Here is a 17,276-nt window from a genome sequence, read left to right as displayed (position 1 = left end):
TTTGCTAGATCAAATTGTGGGTCCATTGAAGTTTATATGATTATTTTCTTGCTGGCAATTGTTTACACCTTGTGTATTTTAGTTTCCCAGTTGAGTTTGAGAGTTGGTGATTCAAATCGTCATGGTTTAAGTTTGGCACACAAGACATTGATGCTTAGTTCATTTCTTTCTCCCCTTTTCAGAGAGGTTCTTTTTGGGGTTTAGATGAATAAAATGTAGAATGGCTTGGAGATAGTGGTGAGGTGACAAGTGTTGGGGTTGGATGGGAGCCACATCTTTTGTTTCAAAGTTGTATCTATTGTTTCTCATTTGTTAGAAAATTAAAACATGAATTAAATTTATATTTTCTGACCAATGAGAATGAAATAATTCATAGGGTGGTACACATCTTAGGATAGAAGATGGGCTCTATGTTGGATTCTCTTACAATAGTTGGGGGACAAGTTGGTTTTGCATTATGTGTTCATATAACAAAGACATATGAGGGGAAAACTTGAGTTTTAGTTGTCTACTTATTTAATTAATTCAAATTAACTAAATAAAATGAGTGTTATTAAATCTTATTAGGACAGTATTTTATTGTGCATCATTCGATTAAACAATTATATTGCATGTCATTTTTGTTGTTCAACATATTTTATTTATTTTACATATTATCAACCTTTAATATAATCAACTAACTTCCCTACGATTATAACTCACTAAATAAAATGAGTTGAATTGTTGTCGGGTATGAGTTTTATTTCTTAGATTCTTCTATGATTATGATTGGTTAGGGGGTGGCTAATTTGTTTTTTCTCTTTTTCTGAGCGTCTAGCCCTTTAGGCTTTTATCCAAAAAACAAGATCAACCAACACGAGCTTGTTCTAACTTATTATGAGTCGAAGTTTGAATAAACATTGAAATACACTTATCTTAAATATTTGATAGTGTCTTGTTGTTTTTAGTGGGTTTAAGCTTAAACATGATTAATTAGTATTGTTAACAAAAAGTAAATTGATAGGGATCAACCATATGCAAGGTCAATATAGCAAATGAAAATTTTTGGACTTTAATATATATGCTTAGTAAGTTTAATATGTATGTAATGCTAGTATAACAACAATCAAATATTTATCATATTAAGAAAGGTTGGTATACAAATTAAATGATATTATATTATTTATTATAAATTATGTTCATTGATGATTGACATCCACATAAAACTTTGTTGAACTTCATAATATGAAGTCAACTATATGAAATAGTGTATACAGTTAATATGTCATGAGAATAAAGTATCTTTTTATACTATGAGATAACTTATCTCTTTCAGTTAGTAAAAATATGATATGTGCATTGTTTTATTTAGTTTTAGATATATTCTTGCAGAAAATAACTAATTAAAACATGTCATGATTGATTGGTTTGAGGAGATAAATTATCTCCATATATTAGGAGATATATTATTCTCTTATATCATTCACCAATATTGTAGTTTTTTTCATACTTTCATATTAAATTCTGCTGATTTCTTACCAGTATGATATAAACCGCCTCAATATGTGCTGTGGTGTATTGACTAGTACCACAAAAAATGACTTATTTTTTATCCATCACTTGCTACAAACTACAAAAGTCGATGCCGTGTTAATATCAACAAAGTTATATTCATTTCATTCGTATACTTCACCCATTACAAAATTTCCGATCAATACGCTTCAACTAACTGGGTGGGAAAATGCCTTTTAAATGTAGTCTACTTTACATTGTCAGTACATTATTCATTATTGATTTACATTATTTTTGTTTAAGTATAAATGGTAGTTAATATATGAATGGTAAATTATTTATTGATAGCTTAAAAACATTTACACTATTAATGTACACATTAAATCTTAAATCTAGTTCTTGCTTATGATGCATTGGATTAGCATTGGCAATCGACCTAGATAGTAAAACCAATATTAGGTTAAGGTTGATTGGTTTTGTTCCATACTTTTTATGACATCTTAACTATATCATTAATATTATTACAAAATGAGAGACATCCATGGTCCACTACAACGTGCAAAAAAAAACTCAGTAGATTTAAGTAAGCATCTTTCGGACGCCAACCTCTCTGGCTGGTAATGTCTCTTTTCATACTCTTCTATAACTGAAAAAAGAAACTATTTATTGACCTTCATATAATACCATATGAGATATGGTACATAATCTTGGTATGGTTAAAGAGAATAAAATATGTTCTTATATCAGAAAATAAATTATATTCTCCAGTTACTTAAATCATGACATATATTTTATTTAATCATTTACTCGGAAAATATTTCTAATAACTAAAAAAATAGAACAAATTTCTAAATATAGTTAGCTTCAATAGCAACGAATCCAGAAAATGGCTAGCGTAAGAGATAAAAATTGAGTATGAAATTGAGTGATAGAAAATTTAGTTTTTCTGGAATTTTGATACTCCGGTTTACAGTTAAAATGTAATTGATGTTGTCCAATTTATTTATGCGTGACTACACAGTAGATCCTTACTCTACCATAATCAAATTAAACATTTTTTTCTTTAAACTTTAATACTTAAGTTACTAATTATTCTTGAATAAATATGGCCTAAGAAAAAGTCCAAGGTTGAACAAAACCAAAAGCTCATCTCCAAAGCTGAGGGGAAAGCCTTAAGAAATAGGAAAAGTCTAAAACAATAAATCATGTTTCACATCTCATTTTTATAATGAAAAAAATACTTGGGAGAGAAGGATCCCATCGGGACTATCCATCCCTAAATTTGACTATGGAATCTCTCCGATACTAAAAAAAATAAGTGCTACAAAAACAAAATAAAATACAATGTATAATATATTTATTCTTTTAATTATAATAAAATAATTTTTTTGTCATTAAAAATAAAAGTAGAAAAACAACTCTCATATTTAGTATTAGATAAGATATTTGGTCCTTAAATCTATTGGTGAGAGTGATATAGTTTGTAGATAGATAATTAAGTTTATTATGATGATTTTTATGCCTCCAATTTTAAAACACCTTTTACACACACCAAGTTGAATAAAGTATATTTTTGAATAAAAACACTCAGAAAAAAAAAACTATTGTCTCTATGCATACTAAATTGTGATTTCTTCTATCTAATATAAGCTCTTTTTTATGCAACTATTTTGAATTGCTACAGGTGAATTAATCAAGTTGGTTAATATAATAATTAGTAGTATTTAATTTATCAACAGATGTATTTTTATAACCACCCTTTGATTATTAAGACTTATTGTCTAGTCAATTTATGATTATATGGACTCAATATCTTTCTTTTTCACTGAATTAATAAAGATATTTTTATATAAAAAGTCTATGTACTCAAATTTAGCAAAAAATGTAATATAAAAAAACAAAGCTAAGTTTTAAAAAGAGTGCTATAAATGGAGGCAGTGTGCATTTAAAATTGACAACTTTTGAAAAAGTAAGGAGGCATTCATAATTTTTCTTTTATCTCTCTTTCTTTAAAAAAATTGTCAAGCTGATGTATAAAATGATGGTAAAATAATTTTACTATTATCTCTCTTTCTTTTAATTTAATTTTATGACATTCTTGAGTTTAACTTCTCCATATTAAGTATTACAGTTTTTTTAGGAGCAAAACTTATTGCGAATAACTGTCACGAGCCTTGAAAGAAATTAGTTTTTTATCAAAAAAGATAAAAAAATACATTTAATAATATCAAAAAATATAAACTTCCGAAAATAGCCATCAATATCTATCCGTATCAAGTCGTGACATTTGTTTATGACAAGAAAGGGTCGCCAAACAAATTTATATTTTCAAACACTAAATATGATTTGTTGAATAGTGGAATTTACTCATGTACCAAACTACAATAAATATATAGTAAATCTTCCTATATAACTTTTCTAAACCTACACCCAATGAGTATTACAAGTTTCAGTTTCTTAAATCAATTTTGCATCACCACCACATTTCATGCACATAATATTTGGGTATAATTTAAAATGATTTTTTTTACATTATCTTTTCATATTCTTTTTCATCTATAACACTCTCTCATGATTTGCTTTAACTTGTTCATTATGTCTAATGAGGATCAAATGTCTAGTGCCATTGTTTAAGAGAGAAAAAGAAATATGAATAAGGATATTAAAGTTACGAAATAAAATTATATATCATTTTCCATGTGAGAACATTTGAATGACGAGGTCAAAAATACGATAGAGAAGAAACATCTAATCCTTGTTTCATTATGTCAGCCTGAATAGTTACTTATCCATGCTTTTAAATTAATTCATCTTCATTTATATATCTCACACACTCTTCATTTTGTTTATCAACAAAGGTTCTTACATGATGGCAAATTCAGATAGCTCTATAGTTGAACTTAATGTAAGACAAGGAGAACCAACCCTAGTTAAGCCTTCAATTGAAACAGAAAAGACACTCTATTTCCTTTCAAACCTTGACCAGAACATTGCAGTTCCTCTTAGTACAGTTTATTGCTTCAAATCTTCTTCAAGAGGAAATGAGGATGCTGCACAAATCATCAAAGATGCATTGTCAAAGATTCTTGTCCCTTATTACCCTATGGCTGGAAAATTGATTATTAGTTCAGATGGGAAGTTGATAGTGGATTGTCCAGGTGAAGGTGCTGTTTTTGTTGAGGCTGAAGCAAACTGTAATATAGAAGACATAGGGGATTTGACAAAGCCTGATCCTGCAACTCTTGGGAAACTGGTTTATAACACTCCTGGTGCTAAGAACATTCTTGAGATGCCTCTTATGGCTGTTCAGGTTTGATATATATGATTCATGTCACTTAAACTATATCATTGAAGTTCCCAATAATTTATGTCTAACATATTGTATATGTATGTAAATGTATAATAGATAGGGGCTTATATATAATAGCTCATTCCTGCCTATCTTATTTTTTCGTGAATAGTGTAAATACTTGTTGGGCTACTTCTCTCATTGTCAATTGATTTTGAGATGAAACTCTTACATGATATCAAAGTCAAGTTTAACTTCTTTTCGATTGTCATGAGCCAAAAGATATCATTTAGTCATGGGTCAAATATAACCATTCGCATGGTCTAACAGACTTATGTGAAGAAATATGTTAGGTAATAAATCTTAACATCACCTATCATATTATCTTAGGTTTTAATTGATTTTGAGATTAAAGACATACATTTTCTATGCCTCAAGGTGACATAAATATGAAGTCCCTAATTTATAAAAAACTAGAGCCAAAAAAGTTCATAGTAAACAAATATTGAGTTGTAAAAAACTAGCTAGCACTTCTCCAAGCTACTATAAAACACTAATAAAATTGCAGCAACAAATGAATATACACAACATAATAGTTGCATGACTCCCTTTCATCATGGCCCCTGGTTGTTGTCCTTTAAGTCTACTTTCGTATCCAGGTCCTAGAGCTGAGAACATTATTATTATGAGATATTAGAAGAAAACAAAGTTTTAGCATCTAATTATACGTGAATGATTAAGATGGGAAGATATATGTAATTTTTATAAGTGATTATGGGATTACTAGGTAAACTTTAGTCTTGATCACAAATCCATCATCCATGCATGGTTATAAGTTGTTCTCACGTTTTTAATATCAAAGATGTATTTCCCACTTGTTAAATCATTAAGTAGTACATATATTAAGATTCTGAATGATCCATTTAGGTGACAAGGTTCAAATGTGGGGGATTCACTTTGGGTCTAAACATGATCCATTGCATGAAAGATGGAATATGTGCCATGGAATTTGTGAATGCATGGAGTGAAACAGCAAGAGGTTTGAAACCTATTCCACCATTTCTTGATCGAACCATACTCAAAGCACGTGACCCTTCCAAAATAGAATTCACACACCATGAATTTGATGAAGTTGAAGATTTATCAGACACTAAAAAACTTTATCAAGATGAGGATATACTCTACAAATCCTTCCTTTTTGGTCCTGAAAAGCTTGATCTTCTTAAGAAAAAGGGCACTGAAGATGGGGTTTTGGAGAAGTGCTCTTCTTTTGAAGCCCTCTCAGCTTTTGTATGGAGAGCTAGAACTGAAGCATTAAGGATGCAACCTGATCAAGAAACAAAGCTACTCTTTGCTGTTGATGGAAGGTCTAGATTTGTGCCCCCAATACCAAAGGGCTACTTTGGAAATGCTATTGTTCTGACAAATTCCATATGCAAAGCAGGTGACATGGTTTGTGGCTGAAAATCACCACAACTTTAATATTATGGTTGCATTATGGTTGCAGGTGTTACGTGTGATATCTAATATATGTTGTATTACTTGTTTTGATACATTTAGATACTTTTTGTTTATAGATTTCAATTATTTTATTATTAATGATATTTAAACAACTTAAATTTAACATCTCTTGGAACAAATGAAATCATCTCCATATTTTTTCTTTTTCATCTTTTATCTCTATCTTCAAAAACTTCTTTAAAAAGAACTCACAATTTAGAGTTTGTTTGTAAGTTGAGATTTGAAATAGGAGGAAAGGTAAGACATGCATGAGAGCTAGTTATATCACAAGTGTACTTTATGGCTTTCAAACTTTTATTATCTCTTCTTTCTCATCTAAAAATCAACTCGCGAACAAATCATTAGTTGACACAATTTGGTTGTCAAAGTAACGTGTTATTGTTATTTATATATATTTTGATATTTTCTGTATCAACATATCTAAATCATGTAGTATCCATGTTTGTGCTTCTTTTTCAGGTGAGCTATTGAAGAATCCTCTATCATATACAGTGGATTTGATTCACAAGGCCATTGACATGGTCACAGACAGTTACATGAGATCTGCCATTGACTATATTGAAGTAACAAGGGAAAGGCCTTCCCTAACAGCTACCCTTTTGATCACAACATGGACTAGGCTATCTTTCCACACTACAGATTTTGGATGGGGTGAACCCCTATGTTCTGGTCCAGTGACCTTGCCTGAGAAAGAAGTCATTTTGTTCTTATCACATGGTCATCAAAGGAAAAGTGTTAATGTGCTTCTTGGTTTGCCTGCTTCTGCCATGGAAACTTTTGAAGCATTGGTGATGCAAGTTTGAAAATAGCAAGGTTTCAAAACAACAGTGTTAATTTTAGTATTGCTTGGGGTGTGAAAGACATGGTTTGTGAATAAATATTTCTAAGATACTGAAGTATTTCCTTAGTTATGTTAAATGTTGTAATACAAGGAATGTTATAAGTTGTAACTTGTAATATTGAAGTTGGACATGTGATTCATATCTTAAACTAATCACATTCTACTTAATAATATATAAAAAATTATTTTATGTTTATTTTTAATTAGGTGTGACTTTTTAATTTGATTATTATACAAATGGACACAAAAAGTGAAACATATGATCTTCATTCCTCATGCTAAACTAAAACCTTTTCAATGTTTAAAAAACATTTTTAAATGTTTAAAAAACTTTTAAGTAACTAATTTTTAAAACAAGTAAAAAAGTTTATTTGTGTATATTTCTTTTATTTTTAGTGTGGATCATCGGTGATTAATAAGCCCTAGCTGATCGACAAAGACATTATTATTTGTCATTTTTTGAGGGATTATTTTCCCCCCATAATTTAGGAACATAAACATCAACATGTGTTCGGCCTATAAATTGGTTGCTAATCCTAATTATTTCTATTTATAATATATTATTACTTCCACATCCCAAAATGAGTTATCACTGTTCAGGCTAGCCCATATAATTCTTGGACTGAATTAGATCACACTAAAAAAAATTGATTATGATTTGTGTATATCAAATTACTGTTTAAATCTGCCCTAAGTAGGTTATGATTTATGGTGATTCCACCAAAATAACATGATAAAATTTATTTAAAATTTATCAATTCATAAACTTTTAAAAAATATATATCATTGAATAGTAATATATAACTCTTTTTAAAACACTTACTTTTGTTTAGGCATGTTTAATATATAATGTATGTATTAAAAATGCATGGCTGATATTATGTGTACAATTTCTAAGTCAATATTGTAGAATTCAACATCAGTACTACCTGCAACAAATATTAATGGTGCTTGTTATGAATCCTTGAAAGAGAATTTCTAAGTCAATATTGTGAATCCTTGAACGAAAATTAAAACCAGGTGTATGATCGAAGAGTTGATTACAAATCAATCGTGAGATACTTGTTATGCCCTAAACAATGTCAAGACATTTACTACCAATGTTGTGATGGTTTAGATATATTGTTTTGCCATTGAAAAAATAATTTTTTATAGTATTGTTGATGGTCATAGAAACACATTTATGATTTATCATCTCAATCTTGAGTTGATTTGATTACAAAAAGAAAAACACAAACCCTATAACATTTTTTTAATATGTACAAATTGTTGGAGAATATCTCCATCCAAAATCCATAGATTAAATACGGGAGTCCTTATGACCATGACTTTGTTCTCATAACCTAATGTTTATGCCCATACATAAACCCAGATGGAACAACCATGGTCCAGACCAAAGAAACCCCAAATGAGTTCATGGTGAAGATGATGAATATACCTTGTTGAGCAATTTCTGGAATCTCGAAGGTATGAGGGTGCGATGATCTTCCAAATGATAGAGCGCCGAATTGTTTTCCTTAGTTTCTCTCTAGATGGGAATGAGAGGGCTCTTAGTTCTTTAGTGTTTGCCTTATGGTGAGAGAGTCCCTAATGTGAGGAGAAAGTTCTTAATATAAGGAGTGGATTACTTGATAGTGTTTTGTCCCTTATAGATAACACTATCCTAATCCACCCTTATTCTCCTCAACCCTGCACCTTAAAACCTGCTGCTCTACAAATGGGGACCATAACCTATAAAAGTAACCTCGTAGTGGTTACTACTTTAGTTGCAACAATTCTGATTCAGTCCCTTCATCAAATCAGAAATTGCCTGAAGGTATCCACACTTATATTATTTCATGACACATATGCTCTTAGCCACCAAATTAATAACTGAAGATCATTTTATATTTTGGCTAATTACATAATGGCCATAACACAATTATAGAATTATATTTGTGACCCACAAATTGTCAGAAATTCTAACAATCTCCCACTGGTCACACATATGATTCTTCATACGTGTTATCCTTAATGCACGCTTAAATATTGCCATTATGACTTAGGCATACGCAAATTATCCCGTCCATTAGACCTGTCTCCATATCGAATCACAGTGAATTTCGCCATATCAATCATGATTAATTCAACAACGATCACCAACATTGACACAACTAAATGACATAGATACATCATGAAATGTGTAGCATGAAAATCACATGAATATGATCTGTACATGTCAATTTTCAACTGGTCCTACTTAACTGTGGTGAGATCCTTAATAATAACATAAAATCTTATTGTATAAAGTATAATGAAAGAATACCAAACTGAATGATTAATCAATGTATTCATACAAAATACTGAAATTACATAGAACATAACAAAATGTGTGCACTTTCTAACTCCCACTAAACCAAAATATCCTCACACTGTAGAACACCCATGTGAGCAGCATGCTCATGAAAGACCTTGGGTGTGATAGCTTTTGTGAGAGGATCCGCAATCATGGAGTTAGTGCCTAAGTGTTCTATGGAAAGCTGTCCACTTTGTACCTTCTCCTTAACAACTAGGAACTTAATGTCGATGTGTTTCGACTTTGCCGAACTCCTATTGTTGTTGGAGAACAACACGGCTGATTTATTGTCACAGTATAACTTTAGTGGTCTTTCAATCCTTTCCACAATCTGCAGCCCAGTGACAAAATTTCTTAGCCATGATGACTGAAATGATGCCTCATAACATGCTATATATTCCGCTGTCATGGTGGATGAAGCTACAAGGTTTTGCTTGGCAGAACGCCAAGAAACCGCACCACCAGCTAACAGAAAAACATAGCCTGAAGTAGATCGTCTACTATCTTGGCATCCCGCAAAATCGGAGTCAGAATACCCAATGATCTCTAATTGGTCTGATCTCCTATATGTGAGCATATAGTCTTTTGTTCTCTTTAAGTACCTCATGACCCTTTTGGCTGCTTTCCAATGGTCCATTCCTGGATTACTCATATATCTGCCTAAAACCCCAACTATGAACGCTATATCCGGACGCGTACATACTTGAGCATACATAAGACTCCCTACAGCTGATGCATAAGGGATCTTTTGCATTTCCTGAATTTCCAGATTTCCTTTAGGGCACTGATTGAGACTAAATTTGTCTCCCTTAGCAACTGGAGTATCCATTACTTTACAGTCCTGCATGCCATACCTTTTGAGCACCTTTTCTATATAGCTCTTTTGTGATAATCCAAGAATACCCCGAGATCTGTCTCGGTGTATCTGGATTCCTAATACAAATGAAGCTTCACTAAGATCCTTCATTTCAAAATTACTGGATAGAAATGTCTTGTTTTCTAATAAGGTACCCACATCATTAGTGGCAAGCAGTAAGTCATCCACATACAAGAGCAAGAAAATATACTTACTCCCACTGAACTTGTGATACACACAATCTTCGACTGAATTCATCTCAAAACCAAAAGAGAGAATCACCTCATAAAATTTGTGGTACCACTGACGAGATGCTTGTTTTAGCCCATGCATTGACGAGACGCCTGTTTTAGCCCATAGATGGATTTTGTCAATTTGCAAACCATATTCTTTCGGTCTCCCGTTACAAAGTGTTCTGGTTGCACCATATAAATCTTTTCATTAATGTTTCCATTTAGAAAAGCTGTTTTGACATCCATCTGATGAAGCTCCAAATCATAATGTGCTACAAGAGCCATGATTGTCCTAAGAGAGTCTTTCGATGAAACCGGAGAGAAAGTCTCTTTATAGTCAATCCCTTCCTTCTGAGTAAAACCCTTAGCTACAAGACGTGCCTTATACCTCTCCACATTACCATTAGAATCCCGCTTGGTCTTAAAAATCCATTTGCAACCAATGGGTTTCTTACCTTCTGGTAATGGGACAAGTTCCCAAACTTTATTGTCTTGCATGGATTTATACTCCTCTTTCATTGCTTCAATCCACTTTTCCGAATTGGAACTTTGGATGGCTTCACGAACGTTTAATGGATCATTGTCCATTAAGCCATCACCCTCATGTTCCAGGAGAAAGCAAATGTAATCATCCGGAATTGCATTTCTCCTTTCTCTAGTGGATCTACGCAAAGCTATAGGCTCTTGCACCTCTTGTCCATGTTCCTGAGGGTTTTGAGTTTGTCCTTCATGAATTACTAACTCACCTTGAGCAGGGAAGGTTTCATCAACTATGTCCTGAGGAGGTTCCAAATTTGCTTCTTCAAAAGCAACCATATGAATCGCATCTGGAATAGATACAGATTCTTCCTCTAAGACAAAGTTTCTAACCTTATCTTCCCCCTCAAACTCAACATCCTCAAAGAACGTGGCTGTACCCGTCTCAAATATGGATTTCATACTTGGATCATAAAATTTATAGCCCCTAGATTTTTCAGGGTAACCAATAAAGTAATTGCTTACTGTACGGGAGTCCAATTTCTTTTCATAAGGCCTATAAGGCCTTGCCTCAGCTGGATATCCCCACACATGAAAATGCTTTAGACTTGGCTTTCGCCCAGTCCAATGCTCATAAGGTGTTTTAGCAGTTGCCTTAGTTGGTATCCTATTAAGAATATTAGCTGCTGTCTTAAGTGCCTCTCCCCAGAGTGACTCTGGTAAGGTAGAGTGACAAATCATACTCCTTACCATGTCCTTAAGAGTCCGGTTTCGTCTTTCAGACACACCATTCATGCTAGGTGATCCTGGCATGGTGTACTATGGGACTACACCACATTCCTCTAGGTATTTGGCAAAAAGCCCTGGACGTTGTTCACCCGAACCGTCATATCTACCGTAGTATTCACCACCATGGTCAGATCTGATGCACTTAATCCTTTTGCTGAGTTGATTTTCAACTTCAGCCTTAAAAGTTTTGAACACGTCCACCGATTGGGACTTTTAATGAATTAGAAAAATGTATGCATAATGATAATAATCATCTATGAATGATATGAAGTATCGTTGACCATTCCTGGAAACCGTAGGGAATGGCCCAAACGTAGGGAATGGCCCACAGATATCCGTATGTATCAATTCTAAGACGTCCGAAGCTCTATATGCACCATATTTCGATTGTTTGGTTTGTTTTCCTTTTATGCATTTAACACAAACATTAAGGTTTGTGAAGTCAATGGAATCCAAAATCCCATCTGACACAAGACGCTCAATTCTCTTTTGAGAAATGTGACCTAGGCGCTTGTGCCATAATGCACCTGAATTATTATTTTCAATCTTACGCTTAGTACCACGTGATTCCACATTCAGGGTTTCGCTATAATCAGTTATGATATTCAGCATATAAAGGTTGTCATTCAACATAAGTGAACCAGTTCCAATAACATTTGAATTTAAAGACAATTGAACCGAATTGTTTCCAAATGAACAACAATAACCAAATTTGTCCAAATATGAAACAGAAATCAAATTCCGTCTAAAAGACGGTACAACAAAAGTGTCTTTCAAATCCAAATAGAAACCAGTACATAATAACAACCTAAAATGCCATATAGCTTTCACTTCTACCGACTTTCCATCACCAGCATAGATACTTTCAACATGATTAGGCTTTCGGTAGCTCAGGCAACCCTGCATTGAAACACTGATGTTAGAAGTTGAACCGGAGTCTAACCACCAGGTGTTTCCAGGTACTGAAGTTAAATTGACCTCAGAATAAACTAGAGCAAGAAATGTACCTTTCTTAGCACGCCAGGCGTGATACTTTACACATTTCTTCTTTTGATGTCCAGTTGCTTTGCAAAAGAAACAGACATCATCCTGCTTCTGTTTCTTTTGCACTGAACCCTTAGCAGCTTCATTCTTGGGCTCTGAAGTGATTTTCCTTTTGCCCTTGTCTTTAGAGGTAGTAACATAATGGGCACTTTCAGTCCTTTCTCGCTTCAGCCTTTCCTCTTCTTGCACACAAAACGAAATGAGCTCATTTAGAGTCCATTTCTCCCTTTGATAGTTATAAGAGATCTTAAACTGACTGAATTGTGCAGGAAGGGAAAACAAGACCAAATGAATGAGTAAGTCTTCCGACACCTTAAGCTTAAGAGCCTTAAGTTTTGAATCAAGATTGGACATTCCCATATTGTATTCCCTTATGTTTCTGTTTCCGCCTTATCGCTCTTTGCAAAGCGTTTTTCAATCTCAGCAAGGAAAGCTTTGGCACTGTTTATCTCATCCGAGATAGTACCCCTAAAGACTTCTGGAATGCCACGCTTAATGATCATTAGACTCATGCGATTAGAGCGATCCCACTTCTCATAGTCCTTCCTCTCTTCAGAGGCACTGGATTCCAAAGGAGAAGGTGGTTGCTCTACCCTTAATGCATAGTCCAGATCCATGCAGCCAAGAACAATTTCCATGTTCTCTTTCCAGTCCTTAAAATTTTCACCATTAAGAATCGGAACCGAATTCAAATTCGCAGAATTAGAAGCAATTGATGTAGCTGATTCAAACAAAAGACAAAATATTATAATATGCTCACAAATCAAAATTATCAATATGTTTAAACAATGGTATGTCCAAATCAAGATACCTAGTGCACCATCAATATCAACTTCAAGTGGTACTCTTGTTGTAATGATCAAACATTCATAATAAGGCATGTCAACTGACGAATCCCTCTTTGGATTGATTCATCAGTCACACGTATAAAACTTTAGAATTATGACATGTTTATCATCACAGGTGTGTATGATCTTCGGCCAAATATTAACTTTCCTTTGGGCCAGTTAATACCCGCATGAATAATTATACATACTTACATATGATATTCCTCATGAGTTATATCTATGAGAGAGGTCACTTTGGCGACATCTCACTTCAATTGGCTCACTTGAAATAATAGACAACCTTAATGGACAACCAGATAACAATTAAAATCAATACACAATGATACCAAAGCCCCATAAACTTTATCGTACTCTTGCTTGGGCGAGGTACTCTCTCGCTTGGGCGAGGTAATCTCGCTTGAGCGAGGTACTCTCGCTTAAGTGCAATAGAAGCCAATGCTTTTGTTTGTCTCTCGCTTGAGCGAGACCTTCTCGCTTGAGCGAACCTTATGTCGCCCATACACTCGTTTGGGCGAGCTGTCGCTTGGGCGAGGATCTTCTCGCTTAAGCGCAATAGAAGCCAATGCTTCTGTTTAGCTCTCGCTTGGGCGAACCACTCTCGCTCGGGCGAGAGACTCTAGCTTGGGCGAGACACTCTCATGCACAATGATACCAAAGCCCCATAAACTTTATCGTACTCTCGCTTTGGCGAGGTACTCTCTCGCTTGGGCGAGGTACTCTCTCGCTTGGGCGAGGTAATCTCGCTTGAGCGAGGTACTCTCGCTTAAGTGCAATAGAAGCCAATGCTTCTGTTTGTCTCTCGCTTGAGCGAACCTTATGTCACCCATACACTCGTTTGGGTGAGCTGTCGCTTGGGCGAGGATCTTCTCGCTTAAGCGCAATAGAAGCCAATGCTTCTGTTTAGCTCTCGCTTGGGCGAACCACTCTCACTCGAGCGAGAGACTCTAGCTTAGGCGAGACACTCTCGCTTGAGCGAGAGCACTGCGACAGAAGACGAACAATGCGATTTATGCATCGCTGTTCTTCGAAAAATCATCCCAAAAAATCAAGAAAAAACAGCAGAAAACAACATTCATTCATTTCAAATCCTTTTATGTTCATATGGATAAGCATTTTCTTAATCAATTCATGACATAAACAAGACACCAAAACCCTAAATCAAACCAAATTTGGGGAAGAAAAGCAAGAACCCTAATTTCACTCATGAATCAAATTGGGATGGCTCTGATACCACTTATTGGAGAATATCTCCATCCGAAATCCATAGATTAAAAACGGAAGTCCTTATGACCATGGCTTTGTTCCCATAACCTAATGTTTATGCCCATACATAAACCCAGATGGAACAACCATGGTCCAGACCAAAGAAACCCCAAATGAGTTCATGGTGAAGATGATGAATATACCTTGTTGAGCAATTTCTGGAATCTCGAAGGTGTGAGGGTGCGATGATCTTCCAAATGATAGAGCGCCGAATTGTTTTCCTTAGTTTCTCTTTAGATGGGAATGAGAGAGCTCTTAGTTCTTTAGTGTTTGCCTTATGGTGAGAGAGTCCCTAATGTGAGGAGAAAGTTCTTAATATAAGGAGTGGATTACTTGATAGTGTTTTGTCCCTTATAGATAACACTATCCTAATCCACCCTTATTCTCCTCAACCCTGCACCTTAAAACCCGTTGCTTTACAAATGTGGACCATAAACCATAAAAGTAACCTCGTAGTGGTTACTACTTTAGTTACAATAATTTTGATTCAGTCCCTCCATCAAATCAGAAATTGCCTGAAGGTATCTACACTTATATTATTTCATGACATTTATGCCCTTAGCCACCAAATTAATAACTGAAGATCATTTATATTTTGGCTAATTACATAATGTCCATAACACAATTATAGAATTATATTTGTGACCCACAAATTGTCAGAAATTCTAACACAAATCCCATAACATAAATGTTATGAAGTAACAATTGTAAAATGTAAGGATACAAGAGTTTATGACATGAATATTTTGGATGCCAGGTGGTCATTAATGAAACCATCCATTCGGCAAGGAAGGCTAAAGATGGGTGTTTGCTGCTCAAGGTTGATTTTGAGAAAGCATATGATTCTGTGGATTGGAAATTTCTTGACTATATGTTGCTTAGGCTTGGGTTTTCAGATAAATGGAGGAAGTGGATTAGTGTTTGTCTTTCATCTACCTCTATGTTTGTTTTGGTTAATGGTACCTCTTCAGATCATTTCTCGGTCTCAAAGGGTATTAGACAAGGCGATCTAATGACTCCTTTCCTTTTCCTTGTAGTTGCAGGTTTGGTAAGGCAAGCTAGAGTTGTTGGGTTACTAGATGGCTATAAAATTGGTAGACAGAGAGTGGAAGTGTGCGATCTCTAGTTTGGTGATGACACATTTCTAGTGTTCAAGCCTTCGGCTTCAAATCTATGGACTATGAAGAGTATCCTTAGATGCTTTGAATTAGCTTCGGGTTTGAGAGTTAATGCCCAAAAAAGCTCATTGTTTTCCATTGCGGTGCTAGATGATTTTATATCAGAAGAGGCGAGATTCTTAGCTTGTAAAATTGGATTCATACCATTCCTTTACTTAGAAATTCTGGTAGGGGCCAACCCAAAAAGATTGACAACGTGACATGACATTATTGAGGTGGTTTCTAAGAGACTTGCATCCTGGAATTGTAAGCATATTTCTTTTGGTGGTAGGTTAGTCCTTCTTAATTCAATTCTATCTAGCATCCCTACCTACTTGTTATCTTTGTACAAAGCTCCAAAGAAGGTGTTGTCCAAGATTGTCAGCCTACAAAGGAAATTTCTTTGGGGGAATAAGAAAGGGAGTAAAGGCATTGCTTGGGTGTCTTGGTTGGAGGTATGCAAACCCAAATTTCTTGGGGGATTGGGAGTAAGAGATTTATCTCGTTTCAATAATTCTTTGCTTGGTAAGTGGAGATGGCGTAGATTGGAAGAGAAGGATGCTTTTTGGGTTAAGGTGATTAACTCAAAATATGGGGATGATGTCCTTGCTCATGCTAAGAATTCAGATTCTACTTGGTGGAGAGATTTATGTAAAATTGGCTCTAATTTGGGAGATGGTGGTGGTTGGTTTGATGAGAACATTTGGAAGGAAATAAGAGATGAAACTCAAACTCTTTTCTGGACTGATACCTGGGTGGGTCATCAAAGTTTGGAAGAGCTTTTCCCTAGATTATTTGCCTTAGCTTTAAATAAAAGGACAACAGTGATGGATTGTGGAGGTTGGGTTGATGATGTGTGGACTTGGAAGATTCAATGGCGTCGTCATGTATTTGACAGAGAGGAGAGTATGGTTAGAAATATGTATGATTTGATTCATCATCATTCTTACAAGAAGGATATCGTTGATAGATGGAGATGGGGTCTTGATGCATCCGGGAATTATGTGGTGAAGTCGGCTTATCTCATTCAAGTTGATTCAAGTATTATGCCTCTAGGTAACATTTTACTTAAGTCTTGGTTTCTAAGAGACTTGCATCCTGGAATTGTAAGCATATTTCTTTTGGTGGTAGG

General features: G+C 34.5%; 1 protein-coding gene across 1 annotated transcript; it reads left to right on the top strand.

The window, feature by feature from the left end:
* LOC109329078 (omega-hydroxypalmitate O-feruloyl transferase-like) lies at nucleotides 3,905-7,155 on the top strand. Its single transcript, XM_019562742.1, has 4 exons — nucleotides 3,905-3,996; nucleotides 4,350-4,801; nucleotides 5,708-6,224; nucleotides 6,761-7,155. The coding sequence occupies exons 2-4, from the start codon at nucleotides 4,358-4,360 to the stop codon at nucleotides 7,102-7,104; spliced, it is 1,305 nt and encodes a 434-aa protein (XP_019418287.1). The 5' UTR covers nucleotides 3,905-3,996; nucleotides 4,350-4,357; the 3' UTR covers nucleotides 7,105-7,155.

This window comes from Lupinus angustifolius, chromosome LG16, assembly GCF_001865875.1.
Source record: "Lupinus angustifolius cultivar Tanjil chromosome LG16, LupAngTanjil_v1.0, whole genome shotgun sequence".
Lineage (NCBI taxonomy): Eukaryota > Viridiplantae > Streptophyta > Magnoliopsida > Fabales > Fabaceae > Lupinus > Lupinus angustifolius.
Note: the sequence above shows the minus strand (reverse complement) of the source record. Positions and strands in the feature narration are given on the sequence as shown.